This window comes from Drosophila gunungcola, chromosome 3R, assembly GCF_025200985.1.
Source record: "Drosophila gunungcola strain Sukarami chromosome 3R, Dgunungcola_SK_2, whole genome shotgun sequence".
Classification (NCBI taxonomy): Eukaryota; Metazoa; Arthropoda; class Insecta; order Diptera; family Drosophilidae; genus Drosophila; species Drosophila gunungcola.
This window is the reverse complement of record NC_069139.1, coordinates 10,596,411-10,622,089: the sequence shown is the minus strand read 5'-3', so window position 1 is coordinate 10,622,089 and position 25,679 is coordinate 10,596,411. Positions and strand designations below refer to the sequence as shown.

General features: G+C 40.3%; 8 protein-coding genes and 11 non-coding genes across 19 annotated transcripts; 9 read left to right on the top strand and 10 right to left on the bottom strand.

The window, feature by feature from the left end:
• Positions 1–5,455: 5,455 nt before the first annotated feature.
• Positions 5,456–5,527, bottom strand: Trnap-ugg (transfer RNA proline (anticodon UGG)). Its single transcript has one exon. It is a non-coding gene; the product is annotated as a tRNA-Pro (tRNA).
• Positions 5,528–6,203: 676 nt separating this feature from the next.
• On the top strand, positions 6,204–6,276 carry Trnaa-agc (transfer RNA alanine (anticodon AGC)). Its single transcript has one exon. It is a non-coding gene; the product is annotated as a tRNA-Ala (tRNA).
• A 2,063-nt stretch (positions 6,277–8,339) lies between these two features.
• Trnav-aac (transfer RNA valine (anticodon AAC)) lies at positions 8,340–8,412 on the top strand. The gene has a single exon. It is a non-coding gene; the product is annotated as a tRNA-Val (tRNA).
• A 124-nt stretch (positions 8,413–8,536) lies between these two features.
• Positions 8,537–10,757, bottom strand: LOC128266813 (uncharacterized). The gene is made up of 6 exons (XM_053003613.1): positions 10,503–10,757; positions 9,843–10,196; positions 9,407–9,584; positions 9,146–9,342; positions 8,825–9,075; positions 8,537–8,778 (listed from the first exon to the last, which is right to left on the bottom strand). The coding sequence occupies exons 1-6, from the start codon at positions 10,708–10,710 to the stop codon at positions 8,584–8,586; spliced, it is 1,383 nt and encodes a 460-aa protein (XP_052859573.1). The 5' UTR covers positions 10,711–10,757; the 3' UTR covers positions 8,537–8,583.
• Positions 10,758–12,282: 1,525 nt separating this feature from the next.
• LOC128266819 (attacin-A) lies at positions 12,283–13,077 on the bottom strand. Its single transcript, XM_053003620.1, has 2 exons — positions 12,852–13,077; positions 12,283–12,746 (listed from the first exon to the last, which is right to left on the bottom strand). The coding sequence occupies exons 1-2, from the start codon at positions 13,010–13,012 to the stop codon at positions 12,362–12,364; spliced, it is 546 nt and encodes a 181-aa protein (XP_052859580.1). The 5' UTR covers positions 13,013–13,077; the 3' UTR covers positions 12,283–12,361.
• A 573-nt stretch (positions 13,078–13,650) lies between these two features.
• Trnat-agu (transfer RNA threonine (anticodon AGU)) lies at positions 13,651–13,724 on the top strand. Its single transcript has one exon. It is a non-coding gene; the product is annotated as a tRNA-Thr (tRNA).
• A 137-nt stretch (positions 13,725–13,861) lies between these two features.
• Trnat-agu (transfer RNA threonine (anticodon AGU)) lies at positions 13,862–13,932 on the top strand. The gene has a single exon. It is a non-coding gene; the product is annotated as a tRNA-Thr (tRNA).
• A 2,073-nt stretch (positions 13,933–16,005) lies between these two features.
• Positions 16,006–16,078, bottom strand: Trnaa-agc (transfer RNA alanine (anticodon AGC)). Its single transcript has one exon. It is a non-coding gene; the product is annotated as a tRNA-Ala (tRNA).
• Positions 16,079–16,551: 473 nt separating this feature from the next.
• Positions 16,552–17,469, top strand: LOC128266818 (uncharacterized). Its single transcript, XM_053003619.1, has one exon. The coding sequence runs from the start codon at positions 16,613–16,615 to the stop codon at positions 17,201–17,203; it is 591 nt and encodes a 196-aa protein (XP_052859579.1). The 5' UTR covers positions 16,552–16,612; the 3' UTR covers positions 17,204–17,469.
• A 1,025-nt stretch (positions 17,470–18,494) lies between these two features.
• Positions 18,495–18,567, top strand: Trnaa-agc (transfer RNA alanine (anticodon AGC)). Its single transcript has one exon. It is a non-coding gene; the product is annotated as a tRNA-Ala (tRNA).
• Positions 18,568–18,674: 107 nt separating this feature from the next.
• Positions 18,675–18,746, bottom strand: Trnap-ugg (transfer RNA proline (anticodon UGG)). The gene has a single exon. It is a non-coding gene; the product is annotated as a tRNA-Pro (tRNA).
• Positions 18,747–18,918: 172 nt separating this feature from the next.
• Positions 18,919–18,991, bottom strand: Trnaa-agc (transfer RNA alanine (anticodon AGC)). The gene has a single exon. It is a non-coding gene; the product is annotated as a tRNA-Ala (tRNA).
• Positions 18,992–19,039: 48 nt separating this feature from the next.
• LOC128266822 (acanthoscurrin-1) lies at positions 19,040–19,742 on the bottom strand. The gene is made up of 2 exons (XM_053003624.1): positions 19,605–19,742; positions 19,040–19,536 (listed from the first exon to the last, which is right to left on the bottom strand). The coding sequence occupies exons 1-2, from the start codon at positions 19,623–19,625 to the stop codon at positions 19,144–19,146; spliced, it is 414 nt and encodes a 137-aa protein (XP_052859584.1). The 5' UTR covers positions 19,626–19,742; the 3' UTR covers positions 19,040–19,143.
• Positions 19,743–19,977: 235 nt separating this feature from the next.
• On the top strand, positions 19,978–20,488 carry LOC128266823 (prismalin-14). Its single transcript, XM_053003625.1, has 2 exons — positions 19,978–19,992; positions 20,051–20,488. The coding sequence occupies exons 1-2, from the start codon at positions 19,978–19,980 to the stop codon at positions 20,438–20,440; spliced, it is 405 nt and encodes a 134-aa protein (XP_052859585.1). The 3' UTR covers positions 20,441–20,488.
• Positions 20,489–20,615: 127 nt separating this feature from the next.
• Positions 20,616–20,687, top strand: Trnap-ugg (transfer RNA proline (anticodon UGG)). The gene has a single exon. It is a non-coding gene; the product is annotated as a tRNA-Pro (tRNA).
• A 315-nt stretch (positions 20,688–21,002) lies between these two features.
• LOC128266821 (uncharacterized) lies at positions 21,003–22,690 on the bottom strand. Its single transcript, XM_053003622.1, has 2 exons — positions 22,346–22,690; positions 21,003–21,952 (listed from the first exon to the last, which is right to left on the bottom strand). The coding sequence occupies exons 1-2, from the start codon at positions 22,355–22,357 to the stop codon at positions 21,485–21,487; spliced, it is 480 nt and encodes a 159-aa protein (XP_052859582.1). The 5' UTR covers positions 22,358–22,690; the 3' UTR covers positions 21,003–21,484.
• Positions 21,013–21,085, bottom strand: Trnav-cac (transfer RNA valine (anticodon CAC)). Its single transcript has one exon. It is a non-coding gene; the product is annotated as a tRNA-Val (tRNA).
• Positions 22,691–22,949: 259 nt separating the features above from the next.
• On the bottom strand, positions 22,950–23,574 carry LOC128266824 (uncharacterized). Its single transcript, XM_053003626.1, has 2 exons — positions 23,458–23,574; positions 22,950–23,390 (listed from the first exon to the last, which is right to left on the bottom strand). The coding sequence occupies exons 1-2, from the start codon at positions 23,503–23,505 to the stop codon at positions 23,061–23,063; spliced, it is 378 nt and encodes a 125-aa protein (XP_052859586.1). The 5' UTR covers positions 23,506–23,574; the 3' UTR covers positions 22,950–23,060.
• Positions 23,575–24,928: 1,354 nt separating this feature from the next.
• LOC128266820 (pupal cuticle protein Edg-91) lies at positions 24,929–25,660 on the top strand. Its single transcript, XM_053003621.1, has 2 exons — positions 24,929–25,024; positions 25,088–25,660. Exons 1-2 carry the CDS (start codon positions 25,001–25,003, stop codon positions 25,547–25,549), a joined length of 486 nt encoding a protein of 161 aa, XP_052859581.1. The 5' UTR covers positions 24,929–25,000; the 3' UTR covers positions 25,550–25,660.
• The last annotated feature ends 19 nt before the right edge of the window (positions 25,661–25,679 follow it).

Below are 25,679 nucleotides of genomic sequence, written 5' to 3'. Positions count from 1 at the left end.
TCCCAAATTTTTCCACCCATGAAACTCTTTTTAGTCCAAATTTAGAGTTCGTAAATTTTCTGTCTGCCCCGCATCTCGTTCTCATTAGCTGGCGTCTTCCTCTCTAAAATTGGCTCGCAACAACGGAAATGTCGGGCCAGCCCACTCGGCGTATGAGCAATCTGCTTCCCTTCGACATGCACAGAAACATACGCCCCGTGGGCATTTCTCTGTGGCATGTGTGTGGGTTGATGTCCTGGTGTGCGACAAGATTTATGTGTGTTTTCTTTTTCTGTCGGCGAACATTTTAACGCCTGCAAATTTGCTAATTAATTAGTTTAAATGCTCAAGGAGAGCTGACTGAAGATATAATTATAATTGAAATCGAGTTGTGTACTGCATATAGATCAAATTCAGTTCCCCTACCAAGAATAAGTCTAGTAACATCCCCAAATTAATGCGTTTATGAGTGACTAACGCAGACTTGGTAAAAAAAAACGATTTAAAAGAGGGCGAGGAAAAACACGCGCGCGTTTTTACACGCATGTAATTTGTGGGAAATTTGTTCAACCCTTTTTCTGCACTTTTCGCATACTTTCGTGGCAAATAAAGGCAAAATTAATTTAACGCGTGTTTTTCCTGGGTCCCTGCATAATGGAATTGATTTAAGGTTATTAATATGAGCACTCTGGGCACCAAAAAAAAAAAAAATAGCATGGAAAAAAGCAAAGAATTCAGGGAGATGCCTAAGTAAATGTTTGTTGCTGCTGTTGCTGTTGCGGCTGTTGGTAACCTTTAACGTCAATTTTATGCAAATTATGTTGTTTCGGTTGGAGATTTCCACTGGGGAGGATGGATGTCTAGCTCTGTACGAGGGGGCGTGGCATTTTTGAAACGACGGGGCGTCGCTCGAAAGTTTTGGAGTGTTGGGGAGTGTTGTTATTGAAGTTTTCCCGAGGTGGCGTCTGTCGACTGCTCACTGCTGACTTATTCAATAAGCCAAGTTGAAGTATACTCCATTATATTTTTGTTGGTGGCTGTGGCCGGAGCTGCTTAAGCAAATACCGTGTGCTCGTATATGCAAAAAGTGCAAATAATAATAATAAAGAGTACTTATTGTTTGATTTATGCGTCTGTGTATGCACAATGTTGACTAGGCGAAGGATGAGCTATGTTTTTAGTTCTGAGATGGCAAGGAGATCCATTTCCCAGGCTGGCTTTTGCTCGTTTTAATTGAGTTATAGATGGAAAATATATGAGATATGAAATTTGGGGAGTAGAACTTTCTTCTAGTGGGAGAACTTATATTTCAATGGCATAGAAATTAATGAATAACAAATTTGAATTAATTGGATTGGATTAATTAACAAATATTATAAAGAAATGAATTTTGTTCATCATTCTCAAACTGAATTATAGTAGCTTTCCTTAACTTATATCCAAACCACTTCAGCTTCAGCTAACACTGCTTAATTTTGAAACCTTCATTCTCTCCAACTTTTGCTAGCTAATCCTTCGCCATCACTTTTTCCTTCTAACCATCAACAGCAGCAATGAAAAACCCCCGATAAAGTCACCTTTATTTGTCAGTCTTAGGCTCCCCCGAGTCAACTGTCAAGTCCTTCTATACCCAGGCACGTTCCTTTGCCTTTCACACAATCCTGAAGCGTTAAACCGCACACACCTATCACGATGATGATGACGTTCCTTTTTCCTGCGTTTTATTTTTTTTTGTTGGTGCTGTTTTTGTTGTTCCACAGTGCGGATGGCTAAGTGAGCCATTTATCTTCGCTGGAACCTCAAGCGCGACATAACAGCAATAGCAACAACAGGGTCTACAACAATCACTTCCTACAGGCGTCATCCAATCCTCAATAATACCGCTTTGGAAATAAAACGATTTATATGGCGCAACAACAAAAATCCAATAGAGGTGCACACAGTACAGAGATCGAAAATGCAATCAAAGAAAAACTAATTTAATTTAATAAAACATAAGATATATAAGTGCTTAGATGAAAATAATATCTTTATAGTTATTTAGTTTATATACCTACAAAATTAAATTCACAATGTAAATTATTAAGTCTACCATTACCTAAAAAGTAAGAATATAGCATACATTCTACACCTAATATCTAATGTAATTTTTGTGGATGTATGTATATTCCAAGAACAAAATATAATTTTTTTAAATTGAAAATATAAATGATTTCCCAGTGTAGGCATCAGTATACGGCGAATCCTGTCTTATTTTCGTTTTATTCGGCCTTATCCAGACCAACATCAATCGAACAACCACAATAGCAACAACAAGTAGTAAATGAAACCCCTGTAAAAAAAAAGAAACCGAAAAGGAAAAACCGAAGTAAAATCGAAGATTGCTATCTTTGACGGCTTGTTTTCCTGCCCATTCTGCCTGGTCGATGGGCGGGGGGCGTGGCAGCTATTATGTATTGGCGTTGAAACAATTTGAACAACAGTAGTCGGCGTCTCCGAAGGAGAGAGCAAAAAAAAAAAAACAAATGAAAGGAAGTCGTTTAAAAGTACAAACGGACATTATTTATCGCTCAAACCATTTAGCCGCAGAAACTACCCGAGTAAAGCAAAAAAAAAAACAGAAAAGTCCAGGAGGAGCAGTAAAGAGCAAATCCGAATACGAATTCGAATCCAAAACCGAGTCCTTAAGAACCCCACCCACTTGTCCACCTCGTGTTGTTGTGTCTACTTAGTTGTAAGAAATGGAAAAACGCAAAGAACGAAGAGTCCTGGCCACAATGCGTTGCATATAATTTCTATTCGAATTTCGGGGGGGTGGGATGCAGAGGAAGTGGCTTGAGCCGGTCTAGCAATTGGATTTTAGGATAGCTACTAAGGGCAATCGATTGATTTCTGCTTGCTCAAGCAGTTTTCCCGATAAGTAATTTACAGTTGTCATTAAGTGGGAAAACATTTCGGAGTTGTGGATTGGAAATGCGTGTGAGAAGTTTATCGAGATGAGCTTTTGGTGTTTTCAAGTATTTGTTCTTGAAAAACACGTGTGGTTTATTGCAAATCAAAAAGAGAATTTAAGACCCATTGTCTTACAAAAAATAAACTTCTCTCAAAACAAAAGATTATGTTTTTGGCTATTAAGAAATTTACAAAAATAACATAAATTTAATTTAAATGGATAATTTAAAAACTCAAGAAATATAAAAGCCCTCTTAACAAGAATGTAAAGTCACTAACAGACTATTTAAGATAGTATTTAAGATTAATTAAAAGGTATACTTTTAAGCACGACACTTGTAAAAAAATGTATCTTTGAGATGCAAATCGGAAAATTCAAATTCGTCTATTCCAACACCTTTCTATTAGCACATTGCTTCCATTTTGGCCGCAACCTCCCCGTTTGTTCTCTCCCAACGTGTCATATGGAAAAGCGTAGTGGAATCCTTGTCCAGATCCACGGCTAACCCCCAAACGCAAAGTCCTGCAGACAGCCAGAGAAATGGGGATTGAGTGGCAAAGGGGATATGAGATGGGAAGAGTCAGCTAGCCACGGGCATCTTATCGCCCTAAACCACTTTAGTGTCAGTCGTCCCGCTGACAGCGGTCCAGAGTCGACTCGTGAACATTGTCGCCTTTTTGTTTGGTCGCTGGGAGGAGTGGCCGAGTCCACTGGAGTCCACTGTTGTCTCTTTACATGGCCAGTGGTCTTGTCGACATTGCGATAACAAAACACACACACAAAAAAAAGATATGAAAAAAAAGGAATTTTACGCTCTTGGCCATAATGAGGGTGATTTTCGTATTTGTGGTAGATTTGTCCACTTAGCAGGAATGACCAGGCCGAGGACCAAAGCTGTTGCAATTTGCTGGCAAATCATTTGTACATTTCCACAGTGGATTACGGTTGCTGGCGCCCTGACTACCGAATCCCGATTCCTGATGGTAATGCTCATAATTTGTGAGGCCTGCATATATTTTCGGCCACTTTTTTTTTAGGCCATGATATATGCGCCAGCATGCTTCAGCAATGATTTGTGCTAATGAGTGACCTACGGTTGGGTGGTTGGGTGGTATTTTACGTCTAGGATTTCATGGGAAAATCCGAAAGCAAAGCTGGACAGATTCTTGCATTTAATTGGCATTTTTAGACGCGGGGTTGGGATGAAAGTTTTTTAATAAAGACCCAGGCGAAATAAAACCGAACCTCTCTTCATTCCAATTCAGTTGATTTTCATTTTCATTTTCATTTTCATTTGCCCATTTAGCCAGCGACCTCAAGTGCGGGTTTCGACCGGCATTCCGGCATTTTGTCTCCCTCGGTGTGTACACAATTGTCTACGGATTTTCAATATTATTTGCTGCGGTCTTCCGATATACAAAAATCCGCACCCAGTCCCTGGCCATCTGCTACCATCATCTTGGGTCCGTTGTGGGTGTGAAATCGTGGAAATTGCGGACGATGACTGACTGCCACTGTCAACGGGAGCCGAACTCATTGTAACCGCTTTCAATTGGGCATTTTATTTTATATTTGAATTTTAAAATTCCTTCCGCTCCGGCGACAGGCGACGGGCCACAGGAAAATGGACAATTTGTGTTTGTGGCAATTGATTGGCAAATATTGTTAAGGCGAAAAGGTTTGCTGATTAATACGCAGTGACAGCAAGTCAGGGTTAAAGGAAATGGACTCTTTGGGGGCTTGGGATGTAAGGGTACCTCTTGAGAGGGGATACTCAAAGAACCGATTAAAGTAAGGAACTGTATTTCATGTTTTAATAAAGAACCTTAATCTTGTTGCGCATATCATATATTAGATAAGAGTTCTAGTTGCCAGTAAACATTGAGTCATGCGAACCGATCGAACTTTGCACTTAGTGTTCCTTAACTCCTTGTAGCAATTCATCCATAGCCACATGCTCCATTTGAGCGTCTTAAAGTCGGCGATAAAAGAAGAAACTTGCTCAATGCCAACTTGCATGCAAATTACAAGCAATAAAACGTGGCACATTCCAATGCTTAGGCAAACTTCTGCTACAAAACTCCGGGGCCGGAGGAGATTATTCTTTATTGTTTGGAGAATGGCAGGAACAACGAGCAGAACGAGAGTCCTTGTGGCAATTCGCACATCATGCGATTGGCATTGAGATTGTGACTTGGTATCGGGCAATTCCCAGGGCTGTCATATGCGGGGACAACAAACACACCCGACTCGAGGGATATGCAAATTTGTCATCCAGTAAACCAAACAGAAAACACATATAAAGGAGTGAAATAATCATAAAAACGTCAGGCTCAGACGGCGGATGGGGTCCAAACAATCCTGAATTGAATTTTTATCTATTGTATTGGCAATAAAGTCACATTGTCACAGCATGTATAAAATGATTATTGTTTACTCTTACCCTCCCTATATCTCTGCCCATATTTGCCCTCCCTCCTTAGCCTTTCCTTGGGAAGGGAAAGGAGCAAAAAGTTGAGATACGGGCTCAACCGGGATTTGAACCCGGGACCTCTCGCACCCAAAGCGAGAATCATACCCCTAGACCATTGAGCCGCCTACGATAAGAGCCTAAGTTTTTGGATTTTTTAACTTAAAAAACATTATTAAATTCACAACACCTTCAGACTATCAAAAGACACATTTTCGGCATGCATCCATAATACGTGTATTCATGGCCTTTAAATTGAGGTCAACCGGTTTCAAACGTTTCTTTCACGCGTGCTGCAGGCATGCATAATTTAAGTCAACAAAAATTAACCCATTCGAGTATTTTGTGAAAGCTAAAACTTAATATCAAAAAACCTATCAAAGCATTTTAGTTTTTTGCAGTATACTTAATTTATTACTTTGAATTTATTTGATTTAAGAAATAAAATGGAATTGATAATAATATGATTTTGAACAACATTAATGCCGTACTGTATTCTGTTTCATTAATTTATTTTCTTAAGTATTCACATAATTACAATATAGCTTATATATACTTTTGTATATAACTAAGTAAAAATTCCTTTTGTAATCGACCTGTGATTACCATGCAGTACATCCACGATTTTTTTTAAATTTTAGCCAATAACAAATATTTAATCCATTATCAGACTAACGATATAAGTATATAAATTGACCTTCTTTAAATGATTTCGGTTGCACATCAAAGGTTAAGCACTGCAAATATATCCAACCCTCTCTTATTTCTTTTAAGCGCCTCGAAAACGCCCAAATTCAATAAGGGGATGTAGCTCAGATGGTAGAGCGCTCGCTTAGCATGTGAGAGGTACGGGGATCGATGCCCCGCATCTCCAACAGGATTTTTTTTTATTTCCTTAGCTTCCCATTTTATTGTTATTTAATTAGAACTGAAAGAAAGGCTGTACTTAAACTTACCCTCATCAGCAGATCTCTGATTTATTGACTTTTAAACACTGCAGTTGGCTCCAATTATTTTTCGTAGCACGGCAGCTGACTCATCAAATTTTGTTTTGTCTCCGGCGCTTTCGGTATGCTTTTAATTTAATTTGAAAAGTTTTGCATGCCCATTTGGCACATTTAACCCCTTGCCTTGCTTGGGGCCGAAAGAAGAAAAATAGACGAAAAAATGGAAAGGAATATCATAAATAATGATGATAACTGTCTAAAGTTTTCAGGGCATGCTATGGTACAAATAGCCACTCCCGACGCCCACACCAAATGCAATTAACTGGACAAAGGGCCAAAACCGAGAAGAAAAATATGACAATTAGGCGCAAAACTAATTGATGGTGGCAGGGTGAAATTAAAAGGATTAGAAAGGGAAGAGAAAAAATGTATTTGTATATTTTGAGGATTTAGGGAAAATATTTTCATTTTTTTATAAGAGCTTCAGGGTTTTTTAAAGCATCAAAACAAATGAAGACAAACTAATTCTTTATACAAAATTTAATAAAAATTAAATTATGGTACAATTGTTTCAGAGGTGACAAACCAATCATCCTCCCTAATTCATGTTTAAGAGGTGACAAACCAATCCTCCTCCCTCATTCATATATCTTTTTTGACCAGATGTTTTTCGTAATATTTTTCTACTTTAAAGCTTATACAGTTTTTCCCATTACCCACATTTTTGGCACTTTCCTTTCTTTGGATATTTTTTTATTGTTTTGCTGGTTCAAGTTTTTGGCTCGTTATAAATCACAAGTCTGAATCCATTGAAGATTTATGAGCTGCTAAATATGCTGGCGAAACAACAGGCGAGGGTCGTAGCCTGGACATTTTAGCCAAAAAACTTTGTCCACATATCTAACTTTAAAACGCAATTATCATATATGTGTGTATGATAGATGGAGTGATGTGTACCCTGCCGCAGAGTCTGTATTCTTCTTCAGTGTTGTTTTTTACTTGCGCAGATAAACAAAACAAGGTCCTAAATAAACAAAATGAGAAAAAGAATAAGCACAAAATGAGTGAAAAGTTGCACCAGACAAAAATACAATTTGATTTTAATTGAAAAATAGCAAAAACAATATAAGCAACCCCGAACATAAAAAAAGAAGCTGCAGATGGATGGGAAATGTCTAGATGTGTTAAAGAAAATCCTTTCGGATATGTGGTTAATAAAATAGGGTTTTTAAGGAATGGCAAGAATTTGCTTCATTTTTGTAAAGGGTCATTAAAAAGAAGGCTGTCACCTTTGACCTGAAAGCTTATGGAAATTAATCCAATTAATGGCAAATACTTTTGGACCACCCTTAAACCCTTTCCGTACCACCGTGTCCTTAACCCAACCGCACTTAAAATGCCATTAACAAAAGCACAAACAATTTTTACACTTTGCGTGCCAAGAAGAGCAGCAAAGACAAACAACAACGAACTAGCCCTACAAAAATAAGAGCAAGCTAAACAACAAAAACACCCACTAAAATAGCAACAAACTGAAATTTCTTTTTATTTATTTTTTCAACAACTTTTTACCTTTTTTTCCCAACTCATTTTCAAGTGTTTCCACTTAGTTGGCTGTTGTTGTTGTTGGGCCAGGCCATTAGGATGGGACGATCAGGTTAGGGAGTTGGGTTCTCGGCAATCTTGATGGGGTTAGCATTGTTTTTGTTGACTTAAGTCAACAAGGTCGAGGGTTAATGAAAGTTGGCTTGAAAGCTTCGAGGTTGCTTCACGGCTTGCTGCTTAAGTTGTTGCAATACCTTGGAAAGGAAAGGAGGAGAAAGGAACACATAGGCACGTATATATATGAATACTTTTCTATTTTATTTTTGGACTTAAAGATTTCCTAATATATTTATATGCTTTTTATCGTTTTGGTTTATCTACGAACATTGATATTTTTTAAATACTATAGCTTAAATTCTCTTATTAGGACACGAGGTCCATCGGAGTTTCCGTGGTGTAGTGGTTATCACATCCGCCTAACACGCGGAAGGCCCCCGGTTCAATCCCGGGCGGAAACAGTTCATATTTTTTTTTTATATTTATGAACCTTTTTGCAGAATAAACATACAACAATTTGTAAAATAGTCAGTAGTTTGGTTCTTGTTTTGAAAATGTGTAGCCTTCTTTCATATATTTTCCTCTTGCTCTTCAGTATGAATAAGTTATCTATAAATATATTTTAAATATATTTATAGCTGCATCATGGCCTTAAACTTATCGCGTTGCTTTTGCTTCAAGGCCTCATGTTTTTTTCGTTCCACATTTTTGATTAAGAATTCTTGGAATTTCCTACGCATGTCCAACGACAGACCTGTATTTCGAAGGTCCAACTTTTCGAGAACTTTATTGCAGCTAATGATCTTCATTAGGTGTTTGCCAAAGTCCTGCAATAAATTTGATTAAAAGCGAGAGAAATTTGAGAGAGCTCACCTCTCCAAGGGAGTTGTTTGATAAATCGATGTCCAACAGGGTGGTATGCTGGCAAATTAGCATCATAAACAGCTTTGTAATGGTCTCCGAAATACCACAAGTTCCCAGGTCCAGTTCCTTGATGGGCATAACCTGAAGGGTGTTGAAAATCGCGGCCGCTCCGTCACTTTGGATGGGATTTAAGCGCAGCACCAACTGATTGAGTGGGACATGTCTTAAGGTACGGCTAAGGATATAGGCACCTTCTTCAGCTTCAAAAAAAATATTACATGAGATAAATTTCATCTCAAGAAAGAATATAGAAAAACTAATTTCACTAACTGATCTTGTTATTTGTCAAATCGAGGACGGTGAGTGTGCCGAAGGACTCCCTGCTGCAGGTCTCCAAGAAACAGCGGATTCCCGCATCACCCACCGCACAGTGCAGCAAGGACATCTCGGTCAGGTGGTGACATCCTTTGTCCAGACTGTGGGCCAGGAATCGCAGCTGATACGGCATCAGCTTCGTGTTGTGCAGACTGAAAAGCAAATGAGTTGCAGGAGACGGATTGCAGGAGGCCATCTGGAGAAGTCAGTCCTCACCAGAACTTCCGCAACTCGTGGCACTGGCTGAGTCCCTTGCTCAAATGCAAAATGTCCCTGACAGTTAGTTGGTTGCAGCCCATTTGGTAATTGCAGCCGGCCGTCTTGGTGCTGTAACTCAGTCGCAGTTGGCGTAAATCCGGCAGATTGCTCAGCAGGTAATCAAGCGGAATGTGATCTGCAGATGGGTGGTAAAAACTTTTAGTAAGTACGACGGAAATGTACCCTTGAAAATATGTTATATTAAAACACTTTTCATTCAATAACACATTTCAGTTTGAAAATGTTAAACATAATTTTCTTTATAAATTCCGTGATATATATACCCTTTCAACTACATTTTTAATAAATAAGAAAGAGCAATGCCAAGGTGCTTTGTAAAATCAGTTTTAAAGAAATCCCTGGGTATTCCCAATTTCATTTCCCCCTTACTCACCATTCGCATCGGTTGTGGGCGGGGCGGGCTGAAGAAAACTTATATCCAACTGATTTATGTACGCCGCACAGATGTCCAGGACGACCTGCACGTTGCCCTCCTGCTCGTAGTCGGCCGTCGGCATGCTTTCAATAAACTCCTGCACATGTCGCTCCATGTAGATGTTGATCCAGGGCCGCTCCCTGCCCCGCGCCTGAAGTGGGGCGCTCCTCCAGCGCTGGCTGTAGCAGCGCTGCCAGAAGAAGTCCTCGCGGATGTGGGTGCTGAGCAGCTGCAGCGGCAGCTGCGTGTCCAGGTGGCTAAGGAGGTAGTTGCGGTCCTCGCGCCGCCCCAGCTGACGGTACAGCGGCAACTCTGCGGATGAGCAATGTCTGCTTATTTTCAAGTTCGTAATAGCTATAGACTATAGTTTTGTTGGGTGGAAATAAATAGCAAAGAAAGGGTTGAACAAAAATATATAAATTATACTGTTAAATATTAAATATTTCACACAAATTAAAAGTCATGAATTATTTATTGCAATATTAAGAGGTTTCTTTACTTTAAATATCTTGTAAATTTGAAAATATTCCCTTTTTTTATCAGTAAATTTTCGTTGGTTACAAACTAGATTCAATTATTTTGTTACTCTGTTTAGCCAATTTATAGCCGTATGCTCACCACTCCAATTCTCAACGATGGCATCAAGCACAAGATGTCGCAGACTTTTCGCTTGATTTGCCTGGCCCTCCAGGACATCGCTGGGGATCTGGATGGTGTCCAATGATTTACCGCCGACTTTGGGCAACTTGACATCGGTAGGATTGAAATAGGCCTTGAAGGTGTCAATGGAAACGGTGCTGGGGAACTCACAGTACGTAAAATCCATTTGAATAAATGTAGTTTGTCGAAATATGCAAACTGCAGATAGTAATACAGTTGGTAGATAAATAATGTTTATTAGTCCGGATTTTTGGCTGCCAGGAAACGGTTGTCAACGACGACCCTTTATTGATTTTCCAGTGCTGCAAAAGGTGAGTGGAAAAAAGGGTACTTTTTCTAAAGCAGTGTTGGAATAATAAAGACTATTATACTAGCATTAGTTTTTCTAAAATACAAAGCCATTCCAAGAAATATTTACCCTTTAATACATTTTCATAAGCTTTAACCTAATTTAAATAATTTTTAGTTGACATCAACATTATTTTAAAATGTGCAGCTTATATGGAAAAATGATATTAAAGCATTACAAAAAGCAACTGGGAATACAAAAATACATCTGATTTAAAGCTGACTCCAAGTTTGGACAGTATAATTTCTTTAACTTTGAGTAATGTGTAAAGCGCAGGATATTCTCGGGTTTCTTGGGCATTTGCATAACAAAGTCGTTTTGGGCCGCGAGATAAGGCCTCAAATGGCAAGCCGATTATGACCCTAATTACACGACATTACAAGTCAGCGTTTATCCCACTCACCAACTCACCAAACCGTCCCAAGACGCCCAAGGGTGTATCAAAGATATTGACTTGGCATCTTTCATTGCGGCCAATCAAGGCGGATATCTACCTGGGGATTAGGCCAGCTGACATGACTTGCGGTTGCCACTGCCAGAAAGTCAAAGTCAGAGCTCCTTGAGTGGCTGGTGTAATTTTTACGGCTTAACTAGGACTCCGCCGTGTCTGCGAAAAATGCAAAGTACGAGTATATTCACGCATAAAAAGCGTTATTTATGTCTCGGCCTCGGCGACGCGTCGACCGAGAATTAATAACCAACCCCGCGATGGGTGATGCCATGATGCGCATTATTATGACCAAATTATACACCTTATAAAACAGTTGCGCGTCTTTGCCGAAACCAAATTTTTATGTAAAGCAATTTATTTTGAATTATTTTTATGGCACTTAACGGTTGCGCTGCCTGCACACATTTGAGGGGAAAAAAAACTGGAAAGCTGACTAGTCAAAAATTGGTTTCTCATGGATACGTTCGTCTGTGGATGGGTTTTTCAACTCAAAAGGATTTCTCCTGAATGGTTTGGTTATTGTGCGAATTTCGCTTGATGAATTATGCGAAATCGATGCGCATATTGAGCGGTTGAATTATATTGCTTGCTACCAATGGAAGCTGGAACTGGAAATCGATTTTATTTGAGAGCAGAAATAAAATGTTTTATTTCCTAAATAAATAAATGTGAAATGTAATTTTTATTTTGAATAAAATAATGTCTTGCAATTTTAAATGCAAATATATAATGGCGCCCATTAGCTAATCTTGCTTACCAATGGTATACAAATTATTAAAGTTCGAAATTAGCATTACCCTTTAATGGTTATACTTTAAAAACAATTTAAAAAGTTTTCTATGTATCTATACACCTGGTTCATTTAAAATTAGTATTTTTGGCTTAGATGAAATCGTCCCATTGTCTTTTTGTATAGAAAATTTCTTTAACAAAAAATGTTATTTTTAGATATCTTTTATTTTATTGACAATTTCCATTAGGCATATATTGATACTTATAGTCTTTTATGATTCTGAATTAGAAATCATATCGCAGGTTCAGTCCAGTGCCGAAATCGGTCTTGCCACGCCTCGGTCCGCTTAAGTGGTGATTGGCACTGCCGGTGGCATTGAGGTTGAGGTTGCCACTGGGTGAGGAGTACAGGTTGGCCCTCCCAGAACCCTGGACGGTGGTCATGTCGAACTGCGGCACCCGGGTGACCCCCACAGCCGCCTGGTGACCCGCTGTCGTCTGCAGATTGAGTCCTCCCCCAAACTGATCGTAAGATCGGTTGTGGCTGTGGAAGGCGGTGGCGTTGAGCGAGGTGTTTTGGCTCTGAAGAAGACTGGCCTGAGCTGCGGCGGTGGTGGTGCTGCCCATGCCCTCGATGTGACCATGCTGCAATGAGAGGCCATGTCCATTGCTGTAAGATGAAAAGAAACCGGTTTATTAATTGATATTCGATAGCGAAAAATAATATAGTTCTCCAGTTGGTTCATTTCACCATCTAAAGAAAGAGTTGACTTACGCGTTCACCGCTCCATAAACTCCCTTGGTGACGGGTCCACCAGTGCCTGAAGTGGAGGCGAATACTCCGGCCCGAGCATTGACCAGATCGTCACCCACCATCACTCCACAACGGGCGGTTGCCTCTCCGGTCTTTGGGTTTCCTGTTGCCTGACAATCCATTTTAATTAATTATTTGATTTCTTTGACTTTATACTTGGAGAGTGAAATGTGTTTTGAATGATTGCAAATGCCCGCTGGTCGCTTTTATACTCTGAAGCGTTTTGTCACAAAAGAACCGCACGCGTTTTTGGTACATTCCCTAAAATTTTCTCTTCTCCATCTATTAATCAGCCCATGAGACACAGCTATATGCATTTGTATTTCCCCATTGTGAAATCCGTTGGGACTCCCAAATACATTTTCTTTTTGATATCTTTTTTATCTTTTTTGATATCGCGCTTTATTAGACCACAGGTTACCAAACACTTATGTATATTTCTTTGATTTTTGTATCTTACATTACCCTTGAAAACAAAATGAGCATCAAGAGGTGAACAAACCTAATTTAGATTTATATATATTTTTCTAGTTCTTTCCAATGTAAGGCTTTCAAAGGCAAATAATTTAAAAGAAAAAGGTATAATATACATTTCGAAATTGGCTCCTGTACTATTTTAGGAAGTTCTATTAAAGCATGCAGATATTATTTAAAGGTTAATTTTATGTTCTACTGGGCATGTAGATATAATGACATTATAACACTTTAAATTTAAATTGGGCCAAGCAATTATCACACATTTGTCTGCCCAAAATCATATGGCGCCGTGGCTTAGTTGGTTAAAGCGCCTGTCTAGTAAACAGGAGATCGTGAGTTCGAATCTCGCCGGGGCCTACACAAGAAAAATGTGTGTTATATTTTTTTTTATAAATGTTCTTTTTTAATTAAGTTCTAAATTATAAAATCAATATTTGGCCTTTCACTAGTTTATTATTTTGGTGACCCTTAGGAATTAAAAAATTCTTACCACTGAAGTGGCTTAGTTGGTTAAAGCGCCTGTCTAGTAAACAGGAGATCGTGAGTTCGAATCTCGCCGGGGCCTTTGAGCACAAAAATGTGTGAGAGGTAGTTTTTTTTTTTTTTTTTTTCATACACATCCAGTGCATTGCGTTGCAGCTGTCACTTTTTGAGCCTGCGACTTGTTGGAATCGGTATAAAGGAAAAACTCTCGTTTTTCTTTTGTACGTCTGCCCCGATGACAGCTGGCAAAAAGTTTGGCTTGCGTAAACAGTGGCCACGGATTCGCCACCCGCTGCACATCCTCCCCGACATCCACCTGTTGTTGTCCTTGCAGCAGCCTTGCATAACGGAAACAGACCGGCGGAAATGTTCGACAGCATGTTGCGATGTTGTCCACCGCAAGGTGAAAAAAAAAAGTCCGGAGATCCGGGGCTGCCCATATTTGCCTTGCAAATGGAACGAACGGCTTTTCAATTTCACTCGCTTTTGGAAATAAAGGGGACCGACCGCCTGCAATTAGCCGGCAGCCAGCAGCTTATTTGTTTCAATTTATTTACATGCACTCGCCTCTGGCTTATCTTGCTTTTTTATACCCAAACGCACTCAAGCCCAGCGATAACTCCGGGGCATATAATTATGTCACAATGCAGCAAAAACAAACTTCTGACAAGCTGAACAATGCCATATTATTTTTATAAATTTAATTTCTAGCGTCCTTTTTGTTTGTTAATCGGATACAGCAATGTCCTCTTCTAATTTCCTCCCGAGAATTAATATGTGTTGGTCTGCCGTTGAATTTCACTTATCGAATACAAAAGTTGGTTGGATGGCCCCCTTTGATGATCTCAAAGTTTGGCAATCTCGACAAATATCCCCCCAATATTTGCCCAGACTTGAATAAGCTCAATTCCTGCCCCCAACATGTGTTCAAACATATATCATTTGCAATGCTCGAACGCCCACCCCCAAAAAAAAGCTGATCCAGACCTCATCGTCACCACCCGGCGGTTTTTAGCAATTGTCAGCAATTTTCTCAATGGACAGCCCAGAAACTATCGCACAAAACCACTAAGCAAATGTCCCTCGTCCACCCGATGTGTGCTGTGTATTTTTCTGATTACCACGGACGGACAGTCCGGCCGGAGTCGCACACTGTGGGCGTGTACATAGCTTAGGCATTAACATAATTTATGTGGTTCCGCCGGATTTGGCTTTGTCGTAAAAAAGGACACTCCATTGTCCGCTTCGAGCTTCGATAACAAAGGCAAAGTCCGGCCGAGGATTGCGGTTTTTATTGTTTCGATGGCAACAAAGTTTATGGAAAGTTACTCTGGCTCTAATTTCGTTTGTAGTTTTTCTGTTGACTTTGCGCAATTTTTTAATTAAATGAATTTTGGGTTGTTGAAATCAAATGGTCGCCAGCTAATCTATGTGGCCATTACTCAAATTTTGGAAGGGGTTGCTGGTTGGGGTGTATGAAGTTCATGGTCCATAAAAACGTGCGAAATTTTCACGGGCGCGTGAATTTTCACAGCCCTGATGGGTTCTTGTTTTTGTTTTTCCAGACACGGACGGGCACCTCCCCTTTTCATCTCTTACTGATTGTTGTCACCTGTTTTTTGCGCACTTTATTCACAGGCCTGCAGGTAATCGCTGGGTATGCGGAGTTGACACAAAAGTTTTTGCTTTTTCCTGGTTTGGAAAATTCTTTGACAGCAATGTATTACAGGGTGTAACAGTGTCACATAACCTGCGATTCCTTAGACTGTTAGTACACCTGGCACGCAGAACGCATAACTCAAAAACGTTTTTGTTGCCCTCACAAAAGCAGGTAATGTGGCAAAATAAAATCAAGCAGCGAAAGTCGAAAACTTCAAGTTTTTCTTTACGTTTAATAATGAAAAATTGCTGGCACGTGCGGGTTGGGCAAAAATTCTAGAGTTTTTACGAATGGTATAAGCCTTTTAATGAATCATGAGGCATTGCGGTTTAACTTCTTGTACATATTGCAGTTGTTAAACTGAAGGTAAAACTAATTTGAAAGTTAAATTTTATTAAACAATAAAAAAATAAAAAGAATATGGTAATACAAAAAAATTGAAGAAGCCCTTTACATTTAGTTATATGAATCTTTAACAAAAAAAATTAATCTTGTTGGAGATGCGGGGCATCGATCCCCGTACCTCTCACATGCTAAGCGAGCGCTCTACCATCTGAGCTACATCCCCGATGAGAGCGGCGCTGCGTTTTTCACAGCCTACGCCTCATCGGATAGTAATAGTGCATTTAAATCAGATTAATATGGTTTGGTTTTGTTGGCCCTAAATATATAGTTAAACAAAATAATTTAAATATACATGTATTTGATTTATGTTTAAATTGTCTTAATCTTTCTACAAACATTTCAATATTAAACTATTTTTATTTACCTTCAATTGGCTGAGATGTTGCATTTTGATACCTTAATTTTACTTAATAAAAGTTATATGATAACTGTTTATATGTTTCTTTTAGTAATACACTTAGAAATATTCAACTTTGCTCATTAAACTTGAACAGATTTACGTAGGTAACCAGGGCAGCCTTGAAAGCATATAATATTAATAAATTTTCATGGTTTGTTGGCTCTGGCGAAGTTACAGCACTCGAATGCTTATTACAAGGCCCATTAGGCAGCCTGTCTTCATTCGGCTCCCAAAGCTGGATCGCAGATCGGATTCAAAGTAGTTCGACCAGAGTCTTCAATTGATGCAGTTGGAAAAATGTCAGTGCTCCGGTTTGTTTTTCTGCTAATCCTGGCCAACAGCGATCGAGCTTTAGCTTTGAAGGACGAAGGCGATTTGGATGAGGATCTTTCAGGACCAGAGTCCATCGACGGACGATCGTTCTTCTTTTTGGGCAATTTATTTCGTCGCTGGCGCAATCGATGGATGGCCTATCATAGCCCGAATCCGCTGTTTGCAGGTCCCGTCTATCCCATAACTGGTTATTACAATTGTCCCGTATACGGCTGCAATACGGCGACCATTGGACCTCAACCCGGTTACTATAACACTCCCGGAGGGTTCTACACCATGCCACTGAATCAGCAGCAGGCCCAGGGAAACAGCAATGTCTATATTTACCAGAGCGATCAGAATTCCGCTTCAGCTGCAAGTCCACTGGGATATGGATATGGTTATGGTGTATCGCCACTTAGACCACCAAAGCCCTTGCCTCCGCCGCCTCCTGGAGCCTTGCCGCCTTCCACAGTGGGCACGGCATCGGCCAGTGCCGGCGGCTACTCCGGACCAGGATCAGGACCTGGACAACGGCCAGGACTATTTCCCATACCGTTACCACAACTGGGATGAACGGGAAAAACGGGAAGTCAGAGGAAACGCTTGCCCAAGTAAACAGTGCAGACAAAGTAAAAGAAAACAATACAATTTTAATTGAAATATGTGCGAAAAAAAATGAAGTAAAAAGAGATACGAGAACAGAGACTTCTCCAACCAAACCTTCCTTGTATTATATTGTTAATATTGTACAATGTTCTGACCAATATTAAAATTGTAAACTAAAATCTATATGTAAAGAATGATTTAAATATATATATAAAAAAAGATTATAAATTCATTACAACAATAAAATAGTAGTTGTTACCAATGTTATACATTTCATTGAAAATACCATTTACAATTTCCCCATTACATCGTATCAATAAAATTAAAAGGAACCCATTCAGCTGTGCAATTAAAATGATTTTGCTTACATTACCAACTAGATTTCGAAAGTGGCGCTGCTTCCTGAAAAATCCACAAAAAGGGTTACCCACGCACACACTCACACGTCCATTTATCCATTAACGCCAAAGGAAAAACTCCACAAGCAATCTGCATAAACAAACTCATCATCATCCTCGCCAGCCAAAGTTTGGGCTCGAGGTTCCGGACGAGCAGAAGCTGAAGCCACGATGCTCCGGCATTTGTTTTGATTCCATCATAAACCATAAGATAGCTGCAGACGAGGATGGCTGATGAAGTGGTTGCAAGCTGCCCAAGGAGCCGGGGGAGAGATTCAATTGTTTGGCAAATAAATGCCCGGCAGCATAATGGATGGCCATCCAGTGGCTTGGTCAGCTCCGTGTCCGCTCCTGTTATTATTTTTATATAACTTGGGAAAATAATAATAGAGCTTCGCCCATGCCCAAGGGCGTGGCAGAAGCAAACAAACAAGCGACAGTTGAATAAACAGAAGTGTGAAAGTGCAGATAGTAAAGGGATCTGGCTACCGGAGTCTCCTTTTCCATATGTTAAGGCGTTGACTCCTGTCCATCTCAGTCCATTTCTCTCCATCTTCATATGCATTTGTCCTGAAGTTTATTTGTTTTTGTGCTGGAACAACAAAAACGAACAACATGGAGCTGTACCAGACTCATTTTCCAGGTGTTTTTGCTTAGTTGCCAAGTTTCGCTGACCGGAAACGGAAATTAAGTGCACAAGTTTGTTCCAAAGACACCCGCTTTGCTCACTTGTTATCTATTCCAGATATCTTGGCCAAGAAACAAGTTATGTTGGCAATCAGTAAATTAAAATGTCCAAAAGAGAAGCATTCATATCACAATGACTCACAAGTGGGGCATTTGACACTTGCCCAAGCATCGGGGATGTAGCTCAGATGGTAGAGCGCTCGCTTAGCATGTGAGAGGTACGGGGATCGATGCCCCGCATCTCCAGTTGAAAATTTTTACTGTACTAAATTTTTATTTTTGTATTTATAATTTTTTTAAAGTAAAAAATAAATTAGGTACATTAAAATAACAAAAATAAAAAAAGGTAGTCTGGGCTCAACCGGGATTTGAACCCGGGACCTCTCGCACCCAAAGCGAGAATCATACCCCTAGACCATTGAGCCGCTTGGTCGCAGGGAAGCCATTTGTACATATAAATTTGTCCCGCTACGCAAACGCTCAAATAATTTGCGAAAACAAAAATATGTTTGCAGATAAACAAAACAAGCAAAACTACTTTAATTAAGAACAAGTTAAGAGTGGTATTTTTTCGTGGAAAAAAAAATAATTATCAACTGGAGATGCGGGGCATCGATCCCCGTACCTCTCACATGCTAAGCGAGCGCTCTACCATCTGAGCTACATCCCCTTGTGCCAATGGGTCATCAAAAATGAAAACAGTTCGGGCAGGTTTTTGTTCATGAATTTAATTTAATTTAATAGTTAATGTCAACAACTTAAATAATCTAATCTCGAAAACATTTGCAAATAATACTTGAGAGAGTTTAACAACTTATGGGCTTATCCATAATATGCGCCGTAGGGGTTGCCGTAGCCGCCACCAAAGCCGCCAGGATAGCCACCAGGAAGTCCACCCGTGTAGCCGCCACCTCCGATTGGGAATCCACCACCATATCCACCTCCGAATCCTCCACCATAGGCGGGAACTGGTACGGGATAGGGCTGTGGCTGGGGGCGATTGCCGCCCAAAAGTCCGCCCAGCAGGTTGCCAAAAAGGCCGCCACCTCCGCCGCCGCCTCCTCCAAGGAGTCCACCTCCTCCAAGTAAATTTCCTAAGATTCGATTGTCCACCGGTCCACCAGTGGGCTGAGCTCCAGTTCCCGGCGAAGGACGCTGCTGTGGATACGCATACTGAGCATAAGAACAGGCGCAGAGCGACAGGAGCACCACCAGCTAATAAAAAAGGAAAATAAAATCCATTAGGAAATATTTAAAAATGGGAATATTCTGCCATCACTCACCGAACAGCTAATCTTGACCATGTTTCTAGTTCGTCTTGAACTTGACTGACTTGGTTAGCCATCGATTGTTTCAGTTTTTATACATGTTCTTAAAAACTAACGCCCACATTGTCCCGGAACACGACAGATAAACGACCTTCAACCCCTTTAAACTTAACCGATTTCAATGTTTTTCTCACGATTTGTTATATTTCGCCTTAGTAGCTGCGACTAAGTTTTGGCACAATAAAAATTGATTGGCTCGAGAACTGGTTGTTGATCAAGTTTTGGGCAGTTCTTTGAACTCGACGAAAATAGGAAGTACAGGAAGTGCTGGAGGTTGATATAAATACGGCCGTGCTCAACTTGGCGATGCTTAGATCCAACGGAGAACATGCGGCAAAACGAGGTAAGTGGTGTTACATTCATATCTAAACCTTGGGTGAACGTTTTTTTTCCTTTTGCAGATAACGATTCTGGGTCTGTGCCTGCTGCTTTGCCTGGGACTTGTACACCCCCATGGCTTTGGTGGAAAGCTCGGAGGAGGTTATGCACCTGTCTACAATAACTTTGTCCCCTATCCCGTGGCCCAGCCGATTCCAGTGGCACAGCCTGTCCCAGTTCCCGTGGTAATTCCTCAACCGATTCCAGTGCCAGTGCCCCAGCCCGTGGTGGTTCCCATTAAGCACGGCTGGAAGGGCGGATTTGGTGGCTTGGGCGGAGGATTTGGGGGTGGTTATGGAGGCGGTTTCGGTGGTTATCAGAACTTCGCCTCTGCCTCCTCCTTCAGTTCTGCCAGTTCATTTGGCGGAGGCTACGGAGGAGGCTTTGGCGGTGGCATTTTTAAGAGACGCTAAATGTTTTGTTAAGGTACATTGTTTAAATATATACATATATTTATTTAAGTTGTCACAAATTGATTAGTTACTTATTTTTGTAAGCAGACTTCTGTGTATTTTTAACTCGATTTGTGGCAAAATAAATTTGCTTGGGCTGGCTGGAAATTGGCAAACAGCAGACAACTGAGCATGAGGCTCAATGGTCTAGGGGTATGATTCTCGCTTTGGGTGCGAGAGGTCCCGGGTTCAAATCCCGGTTGAGCCCGGCTCTTTTTTTTTGCTGTTGTAAGAAGTAGAGTTGCTGATAACTGATAACAAATCAAAAGCTTTTTAAATAATTAATTTAAGTTTGTGATTTTAAAATAGAAACAAAGCGAAGTGTTGGCATGTGTGTCCAAAAATGTGTGTTCAAAAAACATTTCCTATGTGTATGCTTAAAAAATTTATTCAATACCTGTTAATGATTTTCATAGCTAAGTTTACTAATTAGCTCATTATCGCCTGCATCGCTATGACAATTCTAAAATTAATTATAATTAAAAACTCAAAAAATAAGCAAAAGAATTGTATTTTTTAAAAATAAGTAGGCTTGTTTCCGCCCGGGTTCGAACCGGGGACCTTGTGCGTGTGAAGCACACGTGATAACCACTACACTACGGAAACCTCTTGCGTTTAGTTACTGAGGAGGGCATCATGAGCCAACCAGAAGCAGCGCCATCTATACTTGAATTTTACATGTGACTGTCTCCACATGCGATCGCTAGATGTCGCCCAAAATGTAAATGTATGGAAAGTGAAAAAGTGTATCGAAAGTGAGAAAACTTACCGAATAAGTAAAAAAATTTCAGAATAACAAATTTTTAAAGTGGCTGCTTTTCCCAAATAAGAAAAACAACCGAGAGCGACGAGGAGCCCAGCAAGTGGCCCAGGCAGCACATCATGGAATTATAACTACATTTGTATTACTTATTTTAATGATCAAATGAATTATAACTAAATAACAAAAATTTTAGATTCTGATGGCAAGCATATGGTTTTTAACTTAATCCCACTAATAAAGACTTATTTTCCCCAAGCGCCGCCTCCGATATCGCCGCCCCCGTATCCGGATCCTCCGCTGTAATGTCTTTCTTCGTGATATTCATGATGCTCATAGCCACTGCTTCGGCCGTATCCTCCTCCATATCCTCCTCCGAATCCTCCTCCGTATCCTCCGCCGAAACCTCCGCCGTAACCGCCGCCGTGTCCTCCCCCGTAGCCACCTCCGAAACCACCTCCATGGCTTCCATGGCTTCCATGGCTTGCTGCTAATCCAGCGCCCAACTTAGCGCCCACAGCAGCTCCGAGTCCAAATCCGGCAGCGCCACCCACTAATCCGCTCTTTAGACCCAGGAGCTTTGGAGTGCGAACCTTGAGACCCACAAATCCGGCGTGTGGTCCCTTAAAAGCCAACAGTTTAATTTTTCCGGCTGAGGCATTACGCAGTAGAAACAGAAAGCATACTCCCAGAAACAGGATCAATTGTGAACGCTGAAATTTTAATAAAAAAGTATTACACTATAGTGCTACAAATGATTAATTTGACCCAATGTCATTCAGTACAATTTTATTTAACTATTTTATATTTAAATATATTTTATGACAAAAAACTGTATTAAAATTAAGCAAAGTATATATATGTTTAGCGGAATTTAATTTTAATATTAAAAACTGTTCTGGACAAAATTTAAAAACAACTTTTATTCAATTATATTTTCCTTTTAGTTGCAGATATAAAATAATTTCCATTTAAATCCAATCACAAAACTGTATTTCGGGCTCATTGTTTTCTTTTTAACCGTTTTAACTCGTTTCTTTAACACACTTTTAAAAACATATGAATGTTTCTTGTCTAATAAAAATCCATCACAATCTATCACTTACAATGATTTGCATGTTTACTTTTTATACGGATTAAACGCGAGTTTAATTGATTAAGTCTGTTTTGGAAATAAAAAAACAGGTTTTTTTATATTTTTAAAATTACTATGTCTTGTAAAAACTTCAAGTTCAACTGTGTGGGCCGATGACGAAGCTGGTCTTTTGGCTTGACTTGGACAACGACGCGTGATCAATTGAAGCTGCTGCGCGGCAGTGGACGCGTTTTTATCTCGCTGACGCGTTTTGTGAGCGATTCGAATCGCCCTTATGCAATCAGCCGTTGAAGAGGTCTTGTTTGTCTCCGCATTTGTTGTTGCTGCCGCTGCCGATGTGAACTTCAGGCTGTGGTTTATATTTGCCTTATGCACATGATTTGCCCCTGAAAATTTCAGGTTTTTTGAGAGCAAAAAGTGAAAAATTGGGCTTGAGTAAAGAAATGTAAAAAAATGAATGGGTTGAAGACTACAAATGTCAATGGAAAACGTGCCATACATTTTGCTGGGCTAAAAACCTGAAGAAAATTGAAAAAAATCACATTTTCAGAATGTACGCTCAGCATTTTAAATCAACATGCAAATAGAAAAAAAATTATGCACACTTAGGTGAATCATTTTGGGTATTTACGTTTTATTGACCTCCATCACATTAAAAGCCAAATAAAGAAATCAAACAAAACAGGGGCAGAAATTTCCAGCAGGTACGAGTCGGTTTTTCCAACTCATCTGCCGAATGGGTAGCCATAGCCTCCATAGCCTCCATAGCCAGAAGATCCGTAGTTGTTGTAGTTGCTGAACTGATTGTACTGCTGTCTATAGCCTCCGCCATATCCCCCGCCGAATCCTCCATAGCCACCGTATCCTGGATACCCGAATCCTTGGTATCCGCCGGAACTACTGCTCGCTGCCGCACTAGCTGAGGCATAGCCACCTCCATAGCCTCCGTATCCTCCATAGGGTGAAAATCCATATCCAAATCCGGATCCAGGATACTGAGGGGCACTCAGGGCTCCGGCAATTAGGCAGCACAACAGAAAAGACAGTGTAAAATACTGCAACATTTTCAAATTTCAAATTAGCGATTTAGTCTGAGAAGCTAAGACTTTAAAGTACTCCCACCTTCATGGCTGGCAAACAACTCAATGGCAACTGATTAAAGTTTGCCATTCTTATAGTCGCCGAAAACGGAAGTAAAGTTCGCAGTAATTACAATAATGAGATTTAGCATAATTATAGAACAAATGCGAGACTATAACCATTAGTACAGAGTTAGTTAGAGTTTGGATTACAGAACATTGAGTGTTATGAATATCAATAGTGGGTCAATGACCTTAATCATTTGCATGTTTGGCAATCATCATTTAGCTTAAAAGCAATTCGAAACATTGGCAAAAACACTTTACAGACAAAGATCGATTTTTATAAAATGTATACCTTCTACAAAATATTAATCATATTAATTTTTTGGTTTTAATTGAAGTCTATATTAGTTCTTCTTATATATTTATTTAAGTTGTATGCAAAGCTTAAAAATAAACTCATTTAAATCAGTTGAATTCCCTTTTACTCATATATTAAAGACGCAATTCTTTTCTTTTTATCCCCGCTGTCAACGAATCTAACTACAATTTCCTGACTAGCCACAGATGTGGGTTGGTCTCACTTTGGTAACTCCGCTGACGTCAACTCGAGGTGAATAAACTGAAAACGAAAGTGAAGGCGTAACAATTGACCAGAATAAACAAGAGGAGTTAGACACAAACGTATTGTCGACCCATAGTTAGTCATATAGTAAGATCTGCCGGAATAGCAGCAGTAACAAGTGCTAATGAGCCAAACAAATGCGGGCTGGCCATATCGCTCATCCCGACCTGCTTCGCTGCACGTTCTTCGCTGTAGTTTGTTGTCTAAGTCATTTGTTTTGCATGTTGTCTGTTTATTGAGTTGATGTTGAATACCCTCACTAAGATCGTCGTTTAGATTGGTTCGTAAAATAAGAAAAAAATAATGATATATTAATCTTAGCTAAGAATAATTGGATTTATTTATTAACTTAACTTTTATATTTGTAAATGAAAACGAGTAAATAACAGCAAATCCCTGAGCTGAAAACTGTTCCAAATACATTTTTTTAATCCAAATGAAATCTTTAATATGCTTTAGTTTATTTCAAAAACATCAATTATTTAAACATTTTTAAAGTTGCAACGTCATTTTGAAATTAGAGTACTCTTTAATCGTCTTTGTTCCGCCATTTCTGGTTGCTCTTGAAAATCGCCGGTTGGTTGTAGCGTGCGATCGCTTCAGTGATTATTTTTATTGGGTTTTCCACGATCTTGATCGGCCGGCAACTAAAGGTAACCCTCGAAAAAATGATAATTTAGTTTTGGGGCTGTGGCTTCAAAAATTAACGCGTTCTGGGGCCCAGTGAAGCATCGCCAGCTAAATTGTCTCTTGCTCGACTTGATTCCGAGGGGGATTCCGAGATTTCGTCACAAACTGGTTTCGCTTTCGCCGTGTTTGTTCTGCAATTTGCGTAGAATCACTTGGCAATGCGTGCCGCGTACTTGAGGCTTCTTGGCCAGATTGAAGCGGAGGTATAAAAGCGGCGGGCCCTCCACAATTGCAATTTAGTTTCGGCCAAGAAGCGCTCGTTATCGCAATGGCTGTGGTTCGTGTGAGTTGTGTAAGTGCGGCTGCCATTTGCGAACCGAATCGTATGAACCTAATTGCTTTGGTCACCTTACAGATGCTGGCGCTTTTGCTGATCGCTGGTCAAGGTCAGGCGGCGCCCGTCAAGGCCGAAGGTCGTACTTTGGGCCTCCTGGGTGGCGGATTTGGCGGCAGTGTGGGCCTGAGTGCCGGGATCGGAGTGGGCGGCGGCCTCTATAGCGGATTTGGAGGAGGAGGCGGCGGCTATCCTGGTGGCTATGCCGGTGGCTATCCCGGCGGTTATGGCGGCTATTCCGGATACCCCGGCTACGGAGGCGGTGGCTACGGAGGTGGCTACTATCCAGGCGGAGGCTACTCCGGCTATGGACACCGGCCGCACCATCATGGAGGATTCCATCCGGGCGGTGGATCCTACTACAACCAGGGCGGATCTTATGGCGGCCATTACAGCCAGTCGCAGTACTCGAATGGATATTACAACGGAGGTGGCTATGGAGGCGGTGGCTACGGCGGCGGCGGCGGTTTCTTCGGCAAATAATGATCCTAAATCTCGCTAGCTGTCCATTAAAGTACTTGTGATTCGCACTTTGTAGATTGTAAAATACACAAAACAACAGAAACCAGAAATAATATGCCCAATTTAAGTCAATTGAAATCCGGTTTTTCTG

What these genes read in the sequence shown, in the direction of transcription:
- LOC128266813 (XM_053003613.1), bottom strand. Translation starts at nt 10,710, where the DNA reads ATGGATTTTACGTACTGTGAGTTCCCCAGCACCGTTTCCATTGACACC. An exon ending in GCCCACAACCGATGCGAATG is followed by an intron (nt 9,585 to 9,842) that starts GTGAGTAAGGGG and finishes ACCCATCTGCAG; the next exon opens with ATCACATTCCGCTTGATTAC. An exon ending in CACGAGTTGCGGAAGTTCTG is followed by an intron (nt 9,343 to 9,406) that starts GTGAGGACTGAC and finishes TTTGCTTTTCAG; the next exon opens with TCTGCACAACACGAAGCTGA.
- LOC128266819 (XM_053003620.1), bottom strand. Translation starts at nt 13,012, where the DNA reads ATGGATTGTCAGGCAACAGGAAACCCAAAGACCGGAGAGGCAACCGCC. An exon ending in GTTTATGGAGCGGTGAACGC is followed by an intron (nt 12,747 to 12,851) that starts GTAAGTCAACTC and finishes TTCATCTTACAG; the next exon opens with CAATGGACATGGCCTCTCAT.
- LOC128266818 (XM_053003619.1), top strand. Translation starts at nt 16,613, where the DNA reads ATGTCAGTGCTCCGGTTTGTTTTTCTGCTAATCCTGGCCAACAGCGAT.
- LOC128266822 (XM_053003624.1), bottom strand. Translation starts at nt 19,625, where the DNA reads ATGGTCAAGATTAGCTGTTCG. An exon ending in TGGTCAAGATTAGCTGTTCG is followed by an intron (nt 19,537 to 19,604) that starts GTGAGTGATGGC and finishes CTTTTTTATTAG; the next exon opens with CTGGTGGTGCTCCTGTCGCT.
- LOC128266824 (XM_053003626.1), bottom strand. Translation starts at nt 23,505, where the DNA reads ATGGCAAACTTTAATCAGTTGCCATTGAGTTGTTTGCCAGCCATGAAG. An exon ending in GTTGTTTGCCAGCCATGAAG is followed by an intron (nt 23,391 to 23,457) that starts GTGGGAGTACTT and finishes AAAATGTTGCAG; the next exon opens with TATTTTACACTGTCTTTTCT.
- LOC128266820 (XM_053003621.1), top strand. Translation starts at nt 25,001, where the DNA reads ATGGCTGTGGTTCGTGTGAGTTGT. An exon ending in CTGTGGTTCGTGTGAGTTGT is followed by an intron (nt 25,025 to 25,087) that starts GTAAGTGCGGCT and finishes GTCACCTTACAG; the next exon opens with ATGCTGGCGCTTTTGCTGAT.